This window comes from Pararge aegeria, chromosome 4 (assembly GCF_905163445.1).
Source record: "Pararge aegeria chromosome 4, ilParAegt1.1, whole genome shotgun sequence".
Taxonomy (NCBI): Eukaryota; Metazoa; Arthropoda; class Insecta; order Lepidoptera; family Nymphalidae; genus Pararge; species Pararge aegeria.
In genome coordinates, this window is record NC_053183.1 from 1,085,706 (window position 1) to 1,103,146 (window position 17,441).

Here is a 17,441-nt window from a genome sequence, read left to right on the forward strand (position 1 = left end):
GTCCCAGACTTTTGATGGGGGCCCACGCCTCGGCCTCGGAAACGTGCGAACTAATCACCATCCGTAACCCTTTTCCTCCAATCGTCGCCTGAGCAACGGTTGGGCCTCACATGAGGCGCCCTCTTCGAGCCCTAGGGTTCAAACGGCACGCCAGCAAGCCCGCGTTACGCTGTTAAAATCATTAGGGTTAATCAAATGCAGACAATTCTAAAAAAAAAGATGGTAGCCGGCTAAAAAAACTCGCTACTCGTCTTTGCTATGGCAGTTATATTAAACCTATATTGGTTTCGGCGGTTGCGTAAATATAGAAGGAGACTAATCAAGATAATTTTAAATTCTTTTAATAATGTTCGTAATTTTGTTGATGTTGAAATTAAGTAAAGGAATATTTTTTCAACCTGCATAGAAAAGTCGACGTCGACGTCATGATTTATACACTTCACTAAAAAATAGACATGTTTGTTCTGTGTTTTAAAGTTTATAGTGATTATTTATTTAAATTTTTTTTCCAGCTACTTTGATGTTATTGTTAAAAACATGCTGAGGGGATTCTAAGTGGGTTTAAATTATAACTTTTTCTACAAGCGTTTTTTTTACCGTGCAATGTAACTATATTGGTCGGGTGGAATCTAGTATGTAATAGTTTTATTGTAGTCATCTATTTGTTATGTACCTGGTGCACTTATTAAATATATAAAATAAATAAATAAGAGAAGAGTGTACTTTGTAGTTCCGTTGTGGTTTATTAAATAAACTAGCTGTTACCCGCATTCTTCGTCCGCGTTTATTACTGTTTTTTTACATATCCTGTGAGAAACGTTTGTATTTCTATGCCCTAAATCAAGTGGATTGGTTGCTTAGTTAAGGCGGACAAATAAATAAACAAACACGCATTTATAATATTAATATGGATTAAAATAAATTAATGATAAGACAAGCGTGTAGTTCGTCGTGTATCACACAATTCCTAAAACTAACTAGCACATGTATCTTGCCATTAAACGTAAACAGCCCGTGAAGTGTATGTCCGTCCCTCACCCCTTTCCCACGTGGGCGCACGTCACTCGTCACAACCCCGCGCAGGTCACGCACGAGGTCAGGCTAGGCCGTTGTCGCCACGGCTCTATGTCAGCGCCGGTCGTCGCCCCGCGGGATAAACGGCCCACCCGGCACCCGCCCGGCCACATCACCGGCTTCCACCTCAGTTCGCGCGATAATATAAACACTATGGAAGTCAACAGCAGATTTCTCCGGGTTTTTACCTACGATTTCTCTTATTACGGAGACATTTTTAGTGTTACTGTTTCATTTGGTTTTATGCAATACGGTTCATCGTCATAGCTTCAAGCGATTGGAGTCCTCTACGAACTATTACTGGAAATATGCCTTTTGGAGGGAGTTCCGAAATCCACGGTCCTGGGTCTCTTGTTTCTAGCGGCTGCCAGCGACTCGTTTGATGTCTTAGCAACACGGTTGACAGTGGCAAAACTTTGGCAAAGATTTAAAGAGTTCCTTGTCCAAATAACTTAATCAAAATAATTTCCCTGTTTTAAGGATTCTGCTTTTTTTAAAAAAATGGTAATAACTGTCCGACCAAGCAGGTGGCCCATCTGGTGGTAACAGAGACACGATCGCTTAGAAACAGAGCAAGTCATGCAAGGAACACGTTCTACGTTCGTCGGTGTTAAGCCTCACGTAACTGTAAACGCACCGGCAACCACGCCCTCCATAACAGATCACAACAGAAATAAGCATGGCGTTAGTACGTTCCCGAACGAGCTCTGTCACAAATAGCTCTACTACTACTCGTGAAGAGTGCCATCGGTGCTCTATTGGCACTCTCTCGAAGGCTTCGTAATAACTTAACCTTCGCTGTCTGTCCGAGAGTTGAATATTCAGTTATTTTTATTTTTGCCGCAGTCGATCGGACTCACCACGATGTTTCTTTTAAACACCACCTCACACAGATTATTCAAACACTTCATCACGTCGGAATAATTAGAGAATTGAATTAATTACTTATGTTTATGCATGCAAGGTCTAGTTTTACGACGGAACATATACCTATATATTCCGTCTGCGACTGTGTATTTTATTCATTAATCTGCGAAGGCATTTGGCTAGTTAATTGCGGACTTTAATTACATTTCGGCGTTGATCTCGGCGGTTGTGATTTTATTGACAGCTTGAGTTTTATTTAGCATATCGTGTTAAGGTATCCTTGAGCTAAATTGATACACTTTTTTTTAGTCAAAGGTAGGCGGAATTTTAAGCCCACATTTTAATACGTACGTGGTCCACGGTCTTTAAGGAACCCCGCCTATTGCCACTTCAGCTTTGAAAATCGTTGTGCTAAGACGGAATCACGGTCGTCTATGACTTTCCTCTTTTTTTATTTCATGTAGAGATACTCCGAGCATAGCTATCTCCATCGTCCGTGTTAAGTGACTTAACGATATAGGCGCAGTGACCATAGAAGTGGGAGGTTCCGGGTTCGATCACCGCTCAATGCATTTTATAACTTCTGATTTTTTTCTGGTCTGGTCTGGTGGGAGGATGCGGCCGTGGTTATACTGACATAGAAATGCTGATTGCAGTCAACGGCTCACTTATAGTAAGAAAAAAGCGTTTCAATATTTGCCTACGTGCCGACAATCAGCTCTGCAATTCCCAGGTGACCTGAGGCCATTTACGATACTCTTGTTTGCAGACACGCCTGCCTTGAACGCCTGTTCGTGATTTTTGTTCGAGTTGATTTTTTACAAACTGACGCAACTAAAACTACTATATTAAATATTTTTAAGGAACATGCAGAAATTTCATCATTCTGAACATTATTTTCCGTCCATGTGCTGAAAATGGAAGACTAAAATAAACATTTTCATGACTTTTTTTTCCACACACACATTTCGAGACATTGTGGTTTTAACACAATTTTTTTTGTTTTACTGTTGGCTCTCCGCGAACATATTCTGATAAGTAAATCCCGCTAAAAACTTTCATTTGCAGTTCTAAACAATGTTCTGCGTACTTGGTACCGAGAAGATAGCGATAACTACATTCGTAAGCCTAAAACTAAAGCTAGCTTTCGCCGCCAGATTCTCAGACGCTGTAGCGGTCAATCTGACTAGCAGTTAACTCAGTGCGATAAAAATAAACCAACAACGGTGTAAATAAAATAAAAAGAGGCGTTTTATGAACGTGAGGTGGCAAGGCCGCAGGGGCGGGTCACGGGCGCTATGCAAATGGCGGTTGCCATTGTTGATATGCCTCGTCATGGCCCCGGGCTTTGACTTTGTTTTTCACCCCCGATACAAAAAATACTTGTATTATACCGAAGTGAAAGCTATTGGCTTGCGCAGGGTTTTGGACCAGGGTATGCATAAAGAAGAGAGATGCCATAAAATGGGAAAATCCTTCGCATTTATGAGTTATACAAAATTTTTAGGGTAGGCAGTACTTTTGTGCATGTACGAAGTGCACGCCACTGTTGTCAGCCTGTTTGTTCCATCTATCACCTGTAAAAACTGAGTAGTAGAGCTTTATGTGATAGAGCTCGTCACAGTTGCCGGTGTAATTACAGGCACAGAAGGTTTAACACATACGCCTCAGGATGACGGACACACGTTGGCGTATTGCAGGACGTGTTCCATGCATGCCCTGCTAAGGATATCTCTGTTTATAGGCGTCGGTTTTCCATAAACAATCAGTTGGGCCATCTCCTTGGTTCTTCAAAAAAACTAAATAGATTCATATTGGATAGAAGCAGGTGCTACTTTGCTGAATTCTCCGCAAAGTAACGCCATTAACTCTGCGAAAAGTGGGAGAATCGGTATGGTGTAATTTTTAATTTCTTCAATCTTAATACTACACACAAACAGATCTTTGACAATGTACCCTCTACGCACGTTCCGCTCCGTAACCGGAGCATCCTCAGGAGATGTTGACTTTACAATGAATAATTGTTAAGTGAAAAATTCGCCAAATGTGTCGCGTTCTATACCCTTTTTACCCCCACCTTATGTCCGGAACGACTACTTACCTAACTAAAAGAAAAATGAAGAACCCGGAAAAAGTCCCGGGTATCAGTTAGTCCTAACTATTATTATGTGAATATAAGGTTGTTTACGCTTACAACTACTCAACCGATCAAGATTAAATTTAGTATACACGTGGTCAGGAGTTCTGAAAGGGACAAAAGGATTTTCATCCAGGAAAAGGAAACGGCAACCAGAATGGATTGATAAAACTCCACATTAAAGCGACCGAAACCACGGGCATAAGCTAGTATAGCATAAATATAAATATTGTAAATAATAATTATTGTAAACAATAAAGCATTATGTATACTTGAAATTTATGTAGGGCTAACATGCGATTGCGTGATCATACCTTAACTGCCAATTATGCCTAACATATTTTCCCGCCATTTGACGAAAATGGCTCGGGAAAGTTAAACCGCATTCACAAAGCACAGCTGTGTTGTGTTGGCTGGAGGCTTGCGAGATGCCCGACTGTGCAATAGGACTCCTATATCGAACTGGTTACTAGATTTTATCATTGTTTAATTAGCGTATCAATAGCGCTTTGCACTGTTTTAACACTATGCGATCCGATATCTATGGGCAAGATTTAACACGATTTCTCCTATACTCTAATCGATTTTAAATTGTGTTGGCATCTATAAAATATATGTTCAGTATAGCAGCTATAAGTGTATATATAAAGGTGATGGCAATGTCGAGTTTTAAATTGCAGGGAATTATCCGAGAATATGACGTGTCTATAGCAAGGAAAGTAACCTATTGTTACAGTAAATTTATAAAGTGGGTAAATAATTATACTTTAGATAACTAAAATTTTATAAAACTTGATTAAGATCTGAACAAATTTGATTAAAAACCGATGTTCATGACATTGAGTTGGTGGGTTTTTTCGATACACTTCAGTTCTACGTGGACTCGAGCGATCCAAAGATACCTCCCGGTGTCTTAGTCGTTTATCACAATTTTACGATATCTGAAATTTGGGCTGAGTGTTAACATTATATTGGCAAATGATTACAAAATAACTATTGTCATGTGCTACTACTGTTTATTAAACACAAAATAATACCTATGTTTGTTCCATGTCAAATCAGGGTATCTACACTAAGTTGGGCAATCTTCAAGACTGTGACTCAATAAAAAAAATTGCTAACTCAGAATATGACTAAACATGACAGGTAAAATTATTTTACGAGCACCCAAATTGAACCAAAATTTGTCACCGATATCGTATTATTATATCGTAAAATGTATCGTGTATAGTGAAAACTGCTTTTCAATACGGAAACGTAGGAGAATAACGTATCTACCAACGCAGCGTTACACGCACTAGAGATAGCTTTATTCAATTGTTTATTGATTTAGAATTTAGATGCTAGATTGGATCGATCTCGGGTATCGAAATCGAAACCACAATCGATATTGCGTTACGATTTATAGTTATGTTATAAACTGTACTCTGAACACCGGTTTTTGATGTAAAACAGATTGCTATCTTCCATGTTAATTACAACTACCGTTCTATTCATTGTAGTAGAATTGTAGTCCGCACAAGAGTGTGGTGCGGTTGCTCGAATAGCCAAGCCATAGTTTATTTATCTTAACGTTTTCCGAAAGAGTTTTAGTTTAAGCTAGCGGTGTAAGTGGGTCTTGCCATGATTACCCTATTTTACGTCTTATATTATGAGAATAAAAGTAGTAGTAGTAGTATTCTCAAAGCCTCTCAAAGAATTGCAAAGCTTAAGTAGCAATGCCGGAATGCTGACTCTGAAAGCCCCCCAAAAGGTGTCCTGATCATGTGAGCAGACGATATCAAGCAAATTTCAGCGAGTCGCTGGACATTAATTGGAATCTCCACAGAAGAACACTTAGCATTTAGCAGCGTGCACATAGATTGAGATTATAGTGTCCATTACCTAAACGAATAATACGTCTTAGCTTCATATCCCACTCTATCGAGAGAGAAGGATTTATAAACTCGGCGTGTAAGGGATATTCCTCATTAATGCGTTAAACAACGCTCTAAATGCCGTCCTTAATCCTTATCCTTAATAATAAAATATTTTTTGCCCTAACTAAGCAACCAATCTACTTGATTTTTGCCATAGAGTTAGTTCAAAGAAGGAGAGAAACATAGGCTACTTTTTTTAGGAACACATAAGTTTCCCACGGGATATGTAAAAACCCGTTATAAACGCCGACGAAGCACGCGGGAAATAGAAATTGTAATAGAAATAATATTTATTTGCTTGATCATTTGCTTGAAATGTTGTATGTATGTGTGGACAACAGCTAGTTTAAGATATATGCATGTATATATGAGACAGGGCTCTTAGTTAGGAAACACCTGAATCTAACTCCAAGAGAGATTCGACTTCAGAAAATGCGCCCCATCATCGGAGCGTGAACCCAACATATCATCGAGTTACGAGCAGCATCGTCTCCGGTGTTAGAAGACTTTCGCGTGAGCATGTTGCATAACCGCTTTCCACATGAGTGGGACGCGAGGGCTGTCACATATTGTGCAGGGGATTCAGTATTTTATTATATTACTTAATATTAGAACACGATATATATATAACCCAGTGGTTAGGACTTTGGCTTAACTTTCGGGGGCAGAGTTTGAAAACGAGGACGCACCTCGATATATATATATAAATTGTAAAAAAAAGTTTCAAAGGTACCTATTTTATTAAAAACAAAAATGCCTTCGCTTCTAAAAAAATATGAGTTTCATACAATATTTCAACCGCCGTTTCATCCCTTAAGTGCTACACAAGTGCTAGTGTGCCAAATTTATTTTATCAATATCGGTTCGAAGGTTAAACCGATCATATATATACAGCGGATAGTTTGTCTTTATGTTCATTATTTAGTTATGAAATGCCGTTGGCAACCCTCGCGCCCTAGCTCTGCGGGCTGGCTTGCACGACACCCGGTGCTCCAGGGAGCATCGGTCATTGACACTCTCCAGATTCGCCGGCGTAGTGTTCATTATAAAAACTAATCCATGAGGTATTTTTTTCGACATCTAGCCATGTATATGTTTTTGTGTTAGAATAATATTTAATCTTGAAACTTGAATTTGAATAGTGAAATACTTAAAATACAAGCTACTAGCTATTGCCCGCGACTTCGTCTGCGTTTGATTTTGTTTTTTGATGGGGCATTCAATTTAGTTGTAGTTCCAAAAAAAATTAAAGTATTCAGTATCGCTAAGCCTTAAATAAGGGGTTTGCTGCTGTCTGCTGAGGAGTTCTGTCCTCTATCTCCAACCACATTCATCAGATCTACACAAAGTTTGGGCAAACTCAAATACATATTATAACTTCTATATTACAAAATAATTATTTAAATCGGTTATAATTTGTCGGAGTTATGGTATAAAATCGTCAAACACTTTCATCCCCTCTCTCAAAGGAACCGAGCTTAATGTTGGGATAAAAAGTATCCTAAATTACTCCTAACACTTCCAAGAATATGTGTACAAAGTTTCATGAGGATCGTTTAAGTAGTTTTTGCGTGAAAGCGTAACAAACAAAGTTACATTGACATTTATAATATTAGTAGGGAGGTTTCAAAAGTAGGCCCGCTTAACAGTTCTGATGAACATCAGATTTTACAACTAAGAAAGCGGCAAGGAGTAGGTAACGATTTTCGAAGGTAAGGTGTTATTGAGATTCGTCTTAGTAGTATCTGTACCACTGTGGCATCATATAAAAAAGATACTGACTACCATTCCTTAGGCACAGTCTGTGTAACCTAAACTGGAACCTCAGGATGGATAAATAACTGGTGTCTTTAGGTAGATTAGATAGGTGATTTGTAAAATATGTGTTTATTAGCTGTTGTCCGCGTTTATTAACGTTTTTTATAAATCCCGTGGGAACTGTTTGTTTGTCTGGGATAAGAGCTATAAGCTATGTTACTCTCCTTCAGACTAACTCTAAGTCAAATATCAAGTTGACTGGTAGGTTAGTTAGAGCGTTAAGGAAGGACAAAAATCAAACAAACTTTCGCATTTATATGATTAGTAAGCATGAGGATTAAAGAAAAAAAAACCGCCACACAAAAGTCAGCAAAAATTACTTTAACTCTTAAACTAAAACACTTTCAATTATTCATCGATCCCACCTACAGTTAAATAAATTATTCCTACAGTATTAAACGTTACAGATTAAAGTTCGTTAGCATATTATATGACATAAAGCATTTTAGATAAAAATAAAACGGTAAGTTTATATACTACCGCCGGCTAGGCGACGTCTGCGCGTGCGCCGATGCGCCATCTTTATCGCAGTTATATTTATCTGTGTTACTTCATTGCGTTACTCAAAGTACAGTAGGTTAGGGATACACAGATAAATTTACGTGTTTAAGAGAAATGCGAGTATCCATGACATGCAGTTAAAAATCGCTGTTGGGAAATTTTCTCTATTGCATAACCGCGAGGTACTCTGTAGAAAGCGAATCCGATATTGCTTTATAGTTTTACACCTCCAAGCTTAATGCTAGACAACTGTTTTTAAATTAAAGTTGTAGATGATAAACGATGTTTAGACTAACCATAGACTAATGATATAGGTTACTTGTAAGAAACAAATCACTGCGGAAAAAGTTTGGGAGAAATGTAGTTCTAAATAAATATGGCAATACACAGCACACAGACAAGTGGGACCAATTAATATTAATCAAAATACGAGAGGTACTTAATTACTTCGATTTTTAATTAAAAATATATATAAGGAAGTAGTATATCCTGATTGTTTAAAACATGACAATATCCGTTTGTTAGAACAATTATACATTAATTAAAAAAATAATTTATTTTAAACAAGAAATATCTAAATGATATCAACTCAACTAGTCAGTTAATAAAATGATTTGGTTGAACAACAATGTACGTTTGTTGTTACGCTAACATGATCATAACTACAATTATTTCTTAAATAATAAAAGAAATATACTAATATATCGGACATCAACTCAGTCAGTCCGTAAAACGGTTTGCTCGAAAACCAATGTCCGTTTGTTGGTACAATCTATCAATTAATACAGATAACAAATAAATCGGCAATCGGCACGTGTTACGTACGCGTAACGAGTACGAAATGGAACGCAAACGGAAGTGATGCAACGAGTCGGGCCACGTTTCGGCGCAGGCGCACATCTGTGTAAACATGGCGCGCTTTTCTGAATGGCATGATGGCGGCGTTTCCCGCGCTCGACCGCGGTCGGCGACCCCGCGCGCGGTCACCGCCCGGGGATAGTCGAGTGAAAGTAATTCGCGATCGGCGACCGCTCGCGAGCCATGCCGCCCTGGTACCTCGGCACGAGAGTGCACAGATTTATTACTTTGTTACGTAGTTTGAGTTATTTTGCATTGATGACACTTGTGACTTGACTGACAATGGTATTGTTGTGAATTTTACGGACAAAAAATAGATTATCAGGTTTTATTAACCCCGACTCTACTATAGTTCAGTTTTATTTACTTTGTACCTCACTTTAGGAGTTATTTTGTATTGACGACAACTTACAGTTGAATGACTTTTGTAATTGTGTGTATTGTTAAGATTAGTAATAGTGTTCAAATTTTAGGTTTGGTAATATATATTTTCGACGTAACTCGACTCGATATTTATTTAGTTTGTTGATATGATATGATTTAATCAGTAGCCAACAACATTCCACTGCTGGAGTAAGGACTCTCCTATGGGGAGGGTTTGGCCGCAATCACCTTTAATAGTGGTACTGGCACAGACACTGCTACCCGTTATCCTTTTTATTCTTGTCAGCTCTTACGACACCCTCGGGAATATGAGGAGTGGTGACAACTGTATTCTGATCTGCCTTCACCACACGGCTATAATTTATTTTGCAATAACGGCATCACTTGATAAGTAATGAAAATTTGATACTCTATCGAAGAATCCGGCTAACAAATAACCCTTCAGTTTAATTTAATTGTAATCAAGACTTTTATGCATTATATATTTTGGGGTTTTGTTTATTTAATAAATATTTTGCTTGGAATTCATAACGTGTATCGATTGTATCGTAAATGTTTTCATCGTAACGAGAGACGTTGGTTTGGTCCGGCGGGATCTTTGACCGTATGAATCAATGAACGCGTTTGGCAGTATGTACGGGTATGCAATTTTGTATAGTTGACACAGTTTGATATCAATAACCCTCAATAACCTAAGTTTAGTAATAAAGCAGACTTATTCATCTATAGAAATGAATGAAATTAAAGTGTATGTTTGTAAAGTTTATTACTAAATTCTTAATATACAAACTCAAAGTCAAATATTTCAAATATGCACATAGATGGCACTTTTGATGCGTTGATTACATACAAAATGTGTGCATAGCAATGAGTAAAACTATAACGAGAAACTTAAAACTATAGCTACGAGGGTCTCAGAAGAAGCCCACAACAAACTAAGCAGAGTTTTCTTTTGGTTATCGCCATCACACATTGTGAAAACATTTAAGAGGCAACCTGGTTGCATACTACGGTACAAAAATAATAAAACTCTCTTTCTATCTGTTCCTGCCAATCTCTGGATTAACTTGACCGATTTTGACGCGAGTTCAACAGGGAAGAAGTAGTATAGCTGAGGTAATTAAAATAAACTATAAGTAAATATTTCCAAAATATAAAAGGTAGGTTTGGAAAGGGGATTACAAATTATAGGGGGATGAAGTCGCAGGTAACATACAATAAATAAACAATTATGTTCATCTTGAGCCTATTAATTCTCACAGATTTTAATCCATTAGGAAAACTCTTGATTAGGTCCCAAGTTAAAAGTTCGTTTCCTTTGGTTGAATATTTTTGTATTACGGATTTTTTTTCGAAGGCATTTGTAAAACAACAAAAGCTGTGTAATAAACAGTTCGCTTCGATATTTTTTTGACTTCACACTCAAACATATGTTTTGAATCACTTTTGTTTTCCAAACTTTTGTACATATGTATTTAACTACAGAGTTACGCGCTCGCTCGCCACGGTTTAGCAATCATCGAGTTCGACAGCGTCTCAGATCGCGAATGGCTGCCAAACGTCGTCGCCGACATTAATTCGCATAGGTACTATTATGGTGGTTCGGGATTCATGTTTGCTATTTTTATTTAATTCTAGGAATGTAATTTAATACAAATATTATTATTTATTTAGTAATTCCCAGGAAATTGGGCCGTCCTTCTGAGTTTCTCAAATATACCTACTTACAGCAGCGGTTCACTAAAAAAGACAGAAGTTGTTGGTAACTGCGCCTTCTGCGCTTACGCATTAGGATTAGATACTTGAAGAACCTGAAGAAATTATAACTTCACAAGGTTGAATGTTTCTGTATGTAAGTGTACAATTTATTTTCTTGTTCCTACGATTGCAAGTATGGGACCGCTAATAAGATTGGTGGTAAGATGGGCGGTAAGTATACCTACCTGACCTTTCACTAGACAAACACAAATAAATATCAGAAGTCACTAGACGCCATGCTTTGTAGATTCTTTAACCAAGATAGACATTTCGAAAGGTAGAACAAAAGTAAAGAAGCGGAAAAAATACAGCAATTGCTCTTTTCTAACAATATAATTATCTTGCGTGGAATGTAAGTGAATCCGCGAGGAGTAGGTACATTTATCGCCCAACTGTACGATAGTTAGACTACGGTAATGCTTAATGGGGCAGAGGTTGACGTATTTCGCACAAGTCGTTGCTCTCCGGTGTCGGAGTAATGTAAAACGCACCTGTGGAAACACTAATAAATATACAATGCGATGTACGAGGGTACATCGCGTTTATCGGTCCGTTTAAACCCTGTCCGCGTCGCGTTCTATATGTGATATGATTGATTTTCTTCGTATCAACCCATGGACGTCCACTGCTGGGTGTGGGGTCTTGGAAAATGTACTTTACTGGCTACTGGCTTATACGGCTAGTACGGTATTTTACAAATCCCGTGCGAACCGTTTATGTCCCCGGGAAACAAAGTACCCTATCGACCTAGCGACCGTTCAACAAACTCAATGGTGAAAATCAATGATCGTTTGCCTAATTTGGGCGTGAAGAAAGGGCCAACAAACAAACACACCTTCTTATTTTTAACATTAGTAAGGATTAAACACGAAGAATAGTTGTCATTGTGGTTACCGGAGATCAAAAACGGACGTGGCGACTTCTGACTTGACGTCATTTCCAAGACACCACTTATGTTCCAACCCCGTACTGAGATTTGTTAACAGAAAAAACTTACTTAATACAAAAATAAATTCTTGGCTCGACACTGAAATCTAACCCAGTTCCTCCCGACCCGTTGTCTACCATGCCAACAACTTTACCAACAAGGCATTAGTTATGACAAAGCAAAATCAATTACATACAATAAAATTAGTTATTATAGCAACAACTTCATGTTACATATTATATCTTAAGGTATTTAAACTGCCTATACGTACTATGAAATATGCTAATGTCAACGCGCTTGTCTATATATTTCCTTGTACATTCCTGGTATTGTGTGTCCATATAAATATATTGTATTATCATAGGTCAGTTCTAGCAGCTAACTTGAGTGTTGACTACATGGGTAAGTACTAAGTAGGTACTGTTAGGTCATTTGATCAGGGACTGTTTATTTAACTTGCCATTTTTGAAGTTATACTTCTTTTGGCGCGTTAGAAAAAAATTATGAGAGTAAATTTTTACGATGAGCGAGCACACCGCCACAAAAAGCGAGAAGGAAAAGTAAGGACATCTACTAGTATGATTGCGTGAGAACTGACAACTGTATTCACGTAATTATTTGTGATATTGAAATAAACTGTATTACTACCTTTTTCAATGCATTCTTCTATTGTTAGTGTCGTTTTTTCTACAAATGTAAAATAAGGCGGAAGATAAAATTTTTGAAAAGATTTCTTTATCTTGTTACGCTAAAGAAGTATAACTTCTAACGCATGTACATAAGTACAAATACCTTTTTTTTTAAAAACAAGTTATCTTGTGTTACTTTTGATGCGTACATTTACCTAAAGTGAGAAGTACACGATAGTGAGACGATGGCGATAACAATATTCGTAAACTGGCTGTTTCGCAACAAGTGTTAAAACTTTACCTATTAAGTACATTGCGAACCTTTAAGATATGCTTCGATATAACCATTGTTTACAAAACATGTAAGAAAAGTTAGGTTTCTTCTACCGATTAACTCGCCACTTTCTATCGTGCGATATGGTAAAGGTGCACGATCAATTGCCTTTAAATACATACATTTACCATACGCGAGTTATGTGAAACTAGCTTCGTATAGCGTTTAAATTTAATTAGCAAGTGCGGCTGGAAGTTCGAATGGAGGCTTAAATAGGTATAGTTTGCGATATCGGCGTGTTGTCTGCATCAAACGCAGAAATCCTTTGTAGGGTGTACGCTTTAACAACATGATCTCGAAGATAATTTTGGATCTATCTGCATACAATATATATGTGTCTTTACAGTTCATAACGTTCTTAACGTCAAAGTGTCTTAGAAGCAATCGGCTCCGTCTTCATTTGACTTCACAAGACATGCTACTATTTTTTTATATATCTGACTGTATTTATTTCGAATTGCTACTGGTTCACTATAGGACACGAGTCTCAATCTCAAAATGAGATGGGTTTAGGCAGTAGTCCGCCTAGCTGGCCAAGCGAAGATTTGTATACTTCACAAGCCTATAAGAACCAGGAGAAATCTCAGGCATGAAGGTCTCCTCACGATGATTTCATTGAACGTAAAAGCAAGTGCTATTTAATTTCTTAAAACGCACATATCTCCGAAAAGTTAGAGGTGCGTGTTCGGTATCGAACTCGATCCCTCTAAAGAGAGGCTGAAGGGCTAGTCACTAGGCTCTCATCGAATCTAATACAACCTAACCTATAATGTATTTATGTTACACAAGCTGATTGACACATGAAAGACATAAAGTTTGTACAAAATATATCGACTTTGGGTTTTTTTATAGTTTCAATCTGCTTTCCCAACCAATGGTATGACTCTACCACTCTACCACAGACAAACTTGTATGAAAAAAATAACTTAATTTTTTTGTATTTGGGCAAAAATTTATTTAGATTTAAGAAATATTGTGTATCGTTGAATATATCAGAGGTCAAAAGATATAGTGAGGTATAATAATGTTTGTATCTTCCTCAGGCCTGGAGACAGTAAAGAAAGTGCGAAAAGTGAAGAATGTTTTGACGCGAATAGAGTCCATGAAAGGGCCACTCGGGGCATTGAAGGATTGCGTGGACCAGAGGTTGAGAATAAAGGTAAGGTGCCGATAGGCGGCACGTCTTTGTCTATAGGGTGGTTACCAGCTACGGCGAAAGCCTGCTCAGAGAAAATTCAGAAATTATAAATTTTCGAATTGCCTCGGGGATTGAACCTGGTACCTCCGACTTAACACCATGACGCTCACTGTGCCAGGAAGGTCGTCAAAATTTAGTAGCGCCACTAAAATTTCTAATATACCAAGACCAGTTCACCAAAACTACAAAGGCGTCGGTGCATCCTTTGTGCAATCTGGCGTGGTTCCAACCCGGAACTCGGCTGGAGCCGTTAGCAGTTTCGTCGGACGAATGATGCCGCTGCAGCGAATCGCCGTATGTAATCTGTGGCTATGAAGACAAGCATTTGGTAAAACTCGGAGTGTCTATTGCGAGATTTTTTAATTACGTATACGTTTTCGATCGCGTGAAAGTAACGATTAATATAGAATCCACAGAGCGCCACCTAGTGACAGTACGGTATAACTAGCTATTACGAGGTAAACTAATATTATAAAGCCGAGTTTGGTTGAACAAGCTAATCTCAGAACTATTGGTTCGAATTGAAAACATATTTTTCTGTCAGATAGTCTAGATTTATCGAGCAAGGTTATAAAAACTGTCAGAGAAAGTAATGTTATATATTTTAGTTGGTTTTTTTATCAAATTAACGCGGGTGACGCGGGGTGCAGCTAGTAAATATGTAATATTACTTAAGGTAAGCATTGCCATATAAAAACATATTTTAATGATATTAGAAGTGTAAGCTTCGCTCGCGTATTACGCGCCGCGTATACGCATCTACTCGTATATACTGTACTTTAAACGGATCTCCAGCTTTTCATTATTCAAGTTGACTAAGATAATGTACATTTGTGCGTACATATGGATTCTTCCATTGCAGTGAGATGATGGTGGTAGCTGCATTCATTAACCTAAAACTTTAAAAAAAGCAAAAGGCTCCAAAAGCATTCTGGTTTTTTATAACTATTTTACAGTGTTGCATATAGTAAACGATTTAAATTTGCCACTTCGGCTTTGCGACTCGATGAGCTATGTTGGTATCTCTAGTTCTTCTAAGGATCTCCTCATTTCTGATTTGATTACGTAGACTCCTAGCATCCATCTTCCACTTATCACAGCCTTCTTAAGAGGCCCATAGCAAGTAACTACTCTTCAGATCCGTAAGTTAAGACAGTGCTTTTTTTTATGCCACTACAAAATAAAAACCTGCTGGTTATATAACAGCTTTGATACAATCTAAGATGATAACGGGCTAACCTGTAAGGGGTTGTGGCAGTTATATTGAATCCATAACCCGATCGGTTTCTACGCGACATCGTATCGAAACACTAAATCGCATAGTCTTTGTCGGGTAGGTACGTAACTAGCTAAAGTCACCTACCAGACCAGACAAGAGTAAATTCAGAAATTATAAAGTCCCGTACTGGAATCGAACTTGGGTTTCTCACACTTTAAGGCATAGCGCTCACGCTGCGCCAAGGAGGTCGTCACCCAGCAAATGGCAGGCCTGAGAAGGTGGCTCGTGGCATGCCGTGTAGCGCGCGCTTTTCTGGAGGATTCGATAGCGATCGGGCTACCGACTACGATGGGGGGGTCGAATCCTTGGCGAGAGTGTGGTGAATACGCAAGTTTTTAGTGGGTGCAAATCCCGCATAATTACTGCGATTCTCCCAACGGAGTGGCATGCGTCAGGCATTTTCTCATTATATATAAAAAAGGGGAGATCGTCAAAATATGAAATTCGAGATTTACCTAATGATAATACGTGCGTAGTACCGAATCGCGGAGTGAGTCAGTGACGTCTAGGAAGAGCCTTGTCTGGTGCGGACCGCGTCACCCGATGCGTTGCGCGACATCTATTAATGGCGACGCGCATTGCCAGCACGCAATTTGTCTGCATCGCTTGCAATTTACTAACAAAGAATGTGTACGGAAACAGAAGCTTTGACATCCTTATTATCGTGACTAGCGTTTTAACCACTGTTGGGACTTATGTCCTATAGGAAAGATCGGCTTAGAGCTTAGACCCACCACACTGCTTGAATGCGGGTTGGCGGCCTTTATTTTTTTATAGTAATAATTGACGGACCAAGCCGATGGCCCACATGATGGTTAGTGGAAAACCATCGCCTTTAAACAGAGCAACACTTCGCGGGTCATGCGAGGAACACGTCCTGCAACGTCGACCTGAGGCGTAGGTGTTAGGCCTCATGTGCCCAAATTACACCGGCAAACATGCCCTTCAACCTGAAACACAGTAAAGCAAAAATACTGCTTTACGGCACCAACAGAGTAGTACTGCCACGGGCGAGCTTTGTCACAAAAAACTCTACTTCTACTAGAATCCCTAGAAGCTGTACTACTACTGTAATCACATGTTACATTACAACCGGGACCGAAGGCTTAACGTGCTCTGCGAAGCACGGGTTGGTCACCGTCTGTTTCCAAATTCCGACATGGAACTAGTTTGCTTTATCAGTCAGATCCGAGGTGATAGACGAAATAAACCTTCTAAGGCATAGAAGTTTTAAGTCGCTCTTCCTTATGTGAATGTAGGCCCGTGACCAGCAGACTCTTATGTTCCTCTTTCCTATGAGGACTGACTGTACCAATCAGTGGCAGGTTATAGGCTGATGAAATTAAATAAATAAATATACTACGACAATAAACACAATGCCATCTAGCCCAAAAGTAAGCGTGGCTTGTGTTATGGGTACTAAGATATCTGTTAAATATTTTTATGAACATAATACACATAAATACTTATAATATACGTACTCATGTTAATCACACAAACATTTTCCAGTTGTGGGAATCGAACCTAGAACGGCCTAGGTAGGACTCAGAAAACAGGGTCGCTGCCCATTGAGCCCGTCGGCCGAGAAAATAACATAACTATACAACGCGACATGTAAATGAAAACCGAAATATTACTTCACAGGCTGTAGAGGTACGTTATGTACTGCCTCTGAGACTTCTCTGTGTAGGTACGTAGGTTCTCTGAGCGTAGGTACTTTGCCCGTGTCGGTCTTTAATTAAACTTTCTTCTGTGCG

At 38.7% G+C, this 17,441-nt stretch overlaps 2 protein-coding genes across 3 annotated transcripts in view; one reads left to right on the forward strand and one right to left on the reverse strand.

Moving 5' to 3' along the window:
* LOC120623330 (ecdysone-induced protein 74EF) overlaps positions 1-17,441 on the reverse strand; it is a 284,125-nt gene that overhangs the window by 175,860 nt on the left and 90,824 nt on the right. The window lies entirely within an intron of this gene.
* The window catches only part of LOC120623331 (U7 snRNA-associated Sm-like protein LSm11), a 54,807-nt gene that overhangs the window by 2,021 nt on the left and 35,345 nt on the right, over positions 1-17,441 (forward strand). The window contains exon 2 of the mRNA XM_039889298.1: positions 14,251-14,366. Coding sequence (XP_039745232.1) covers positions 14,251-14,366 — 116 coding nt within the window. The remainder of the gene's footprint in view (positions 1-14,250; positions 14,367-17,441) is intronic.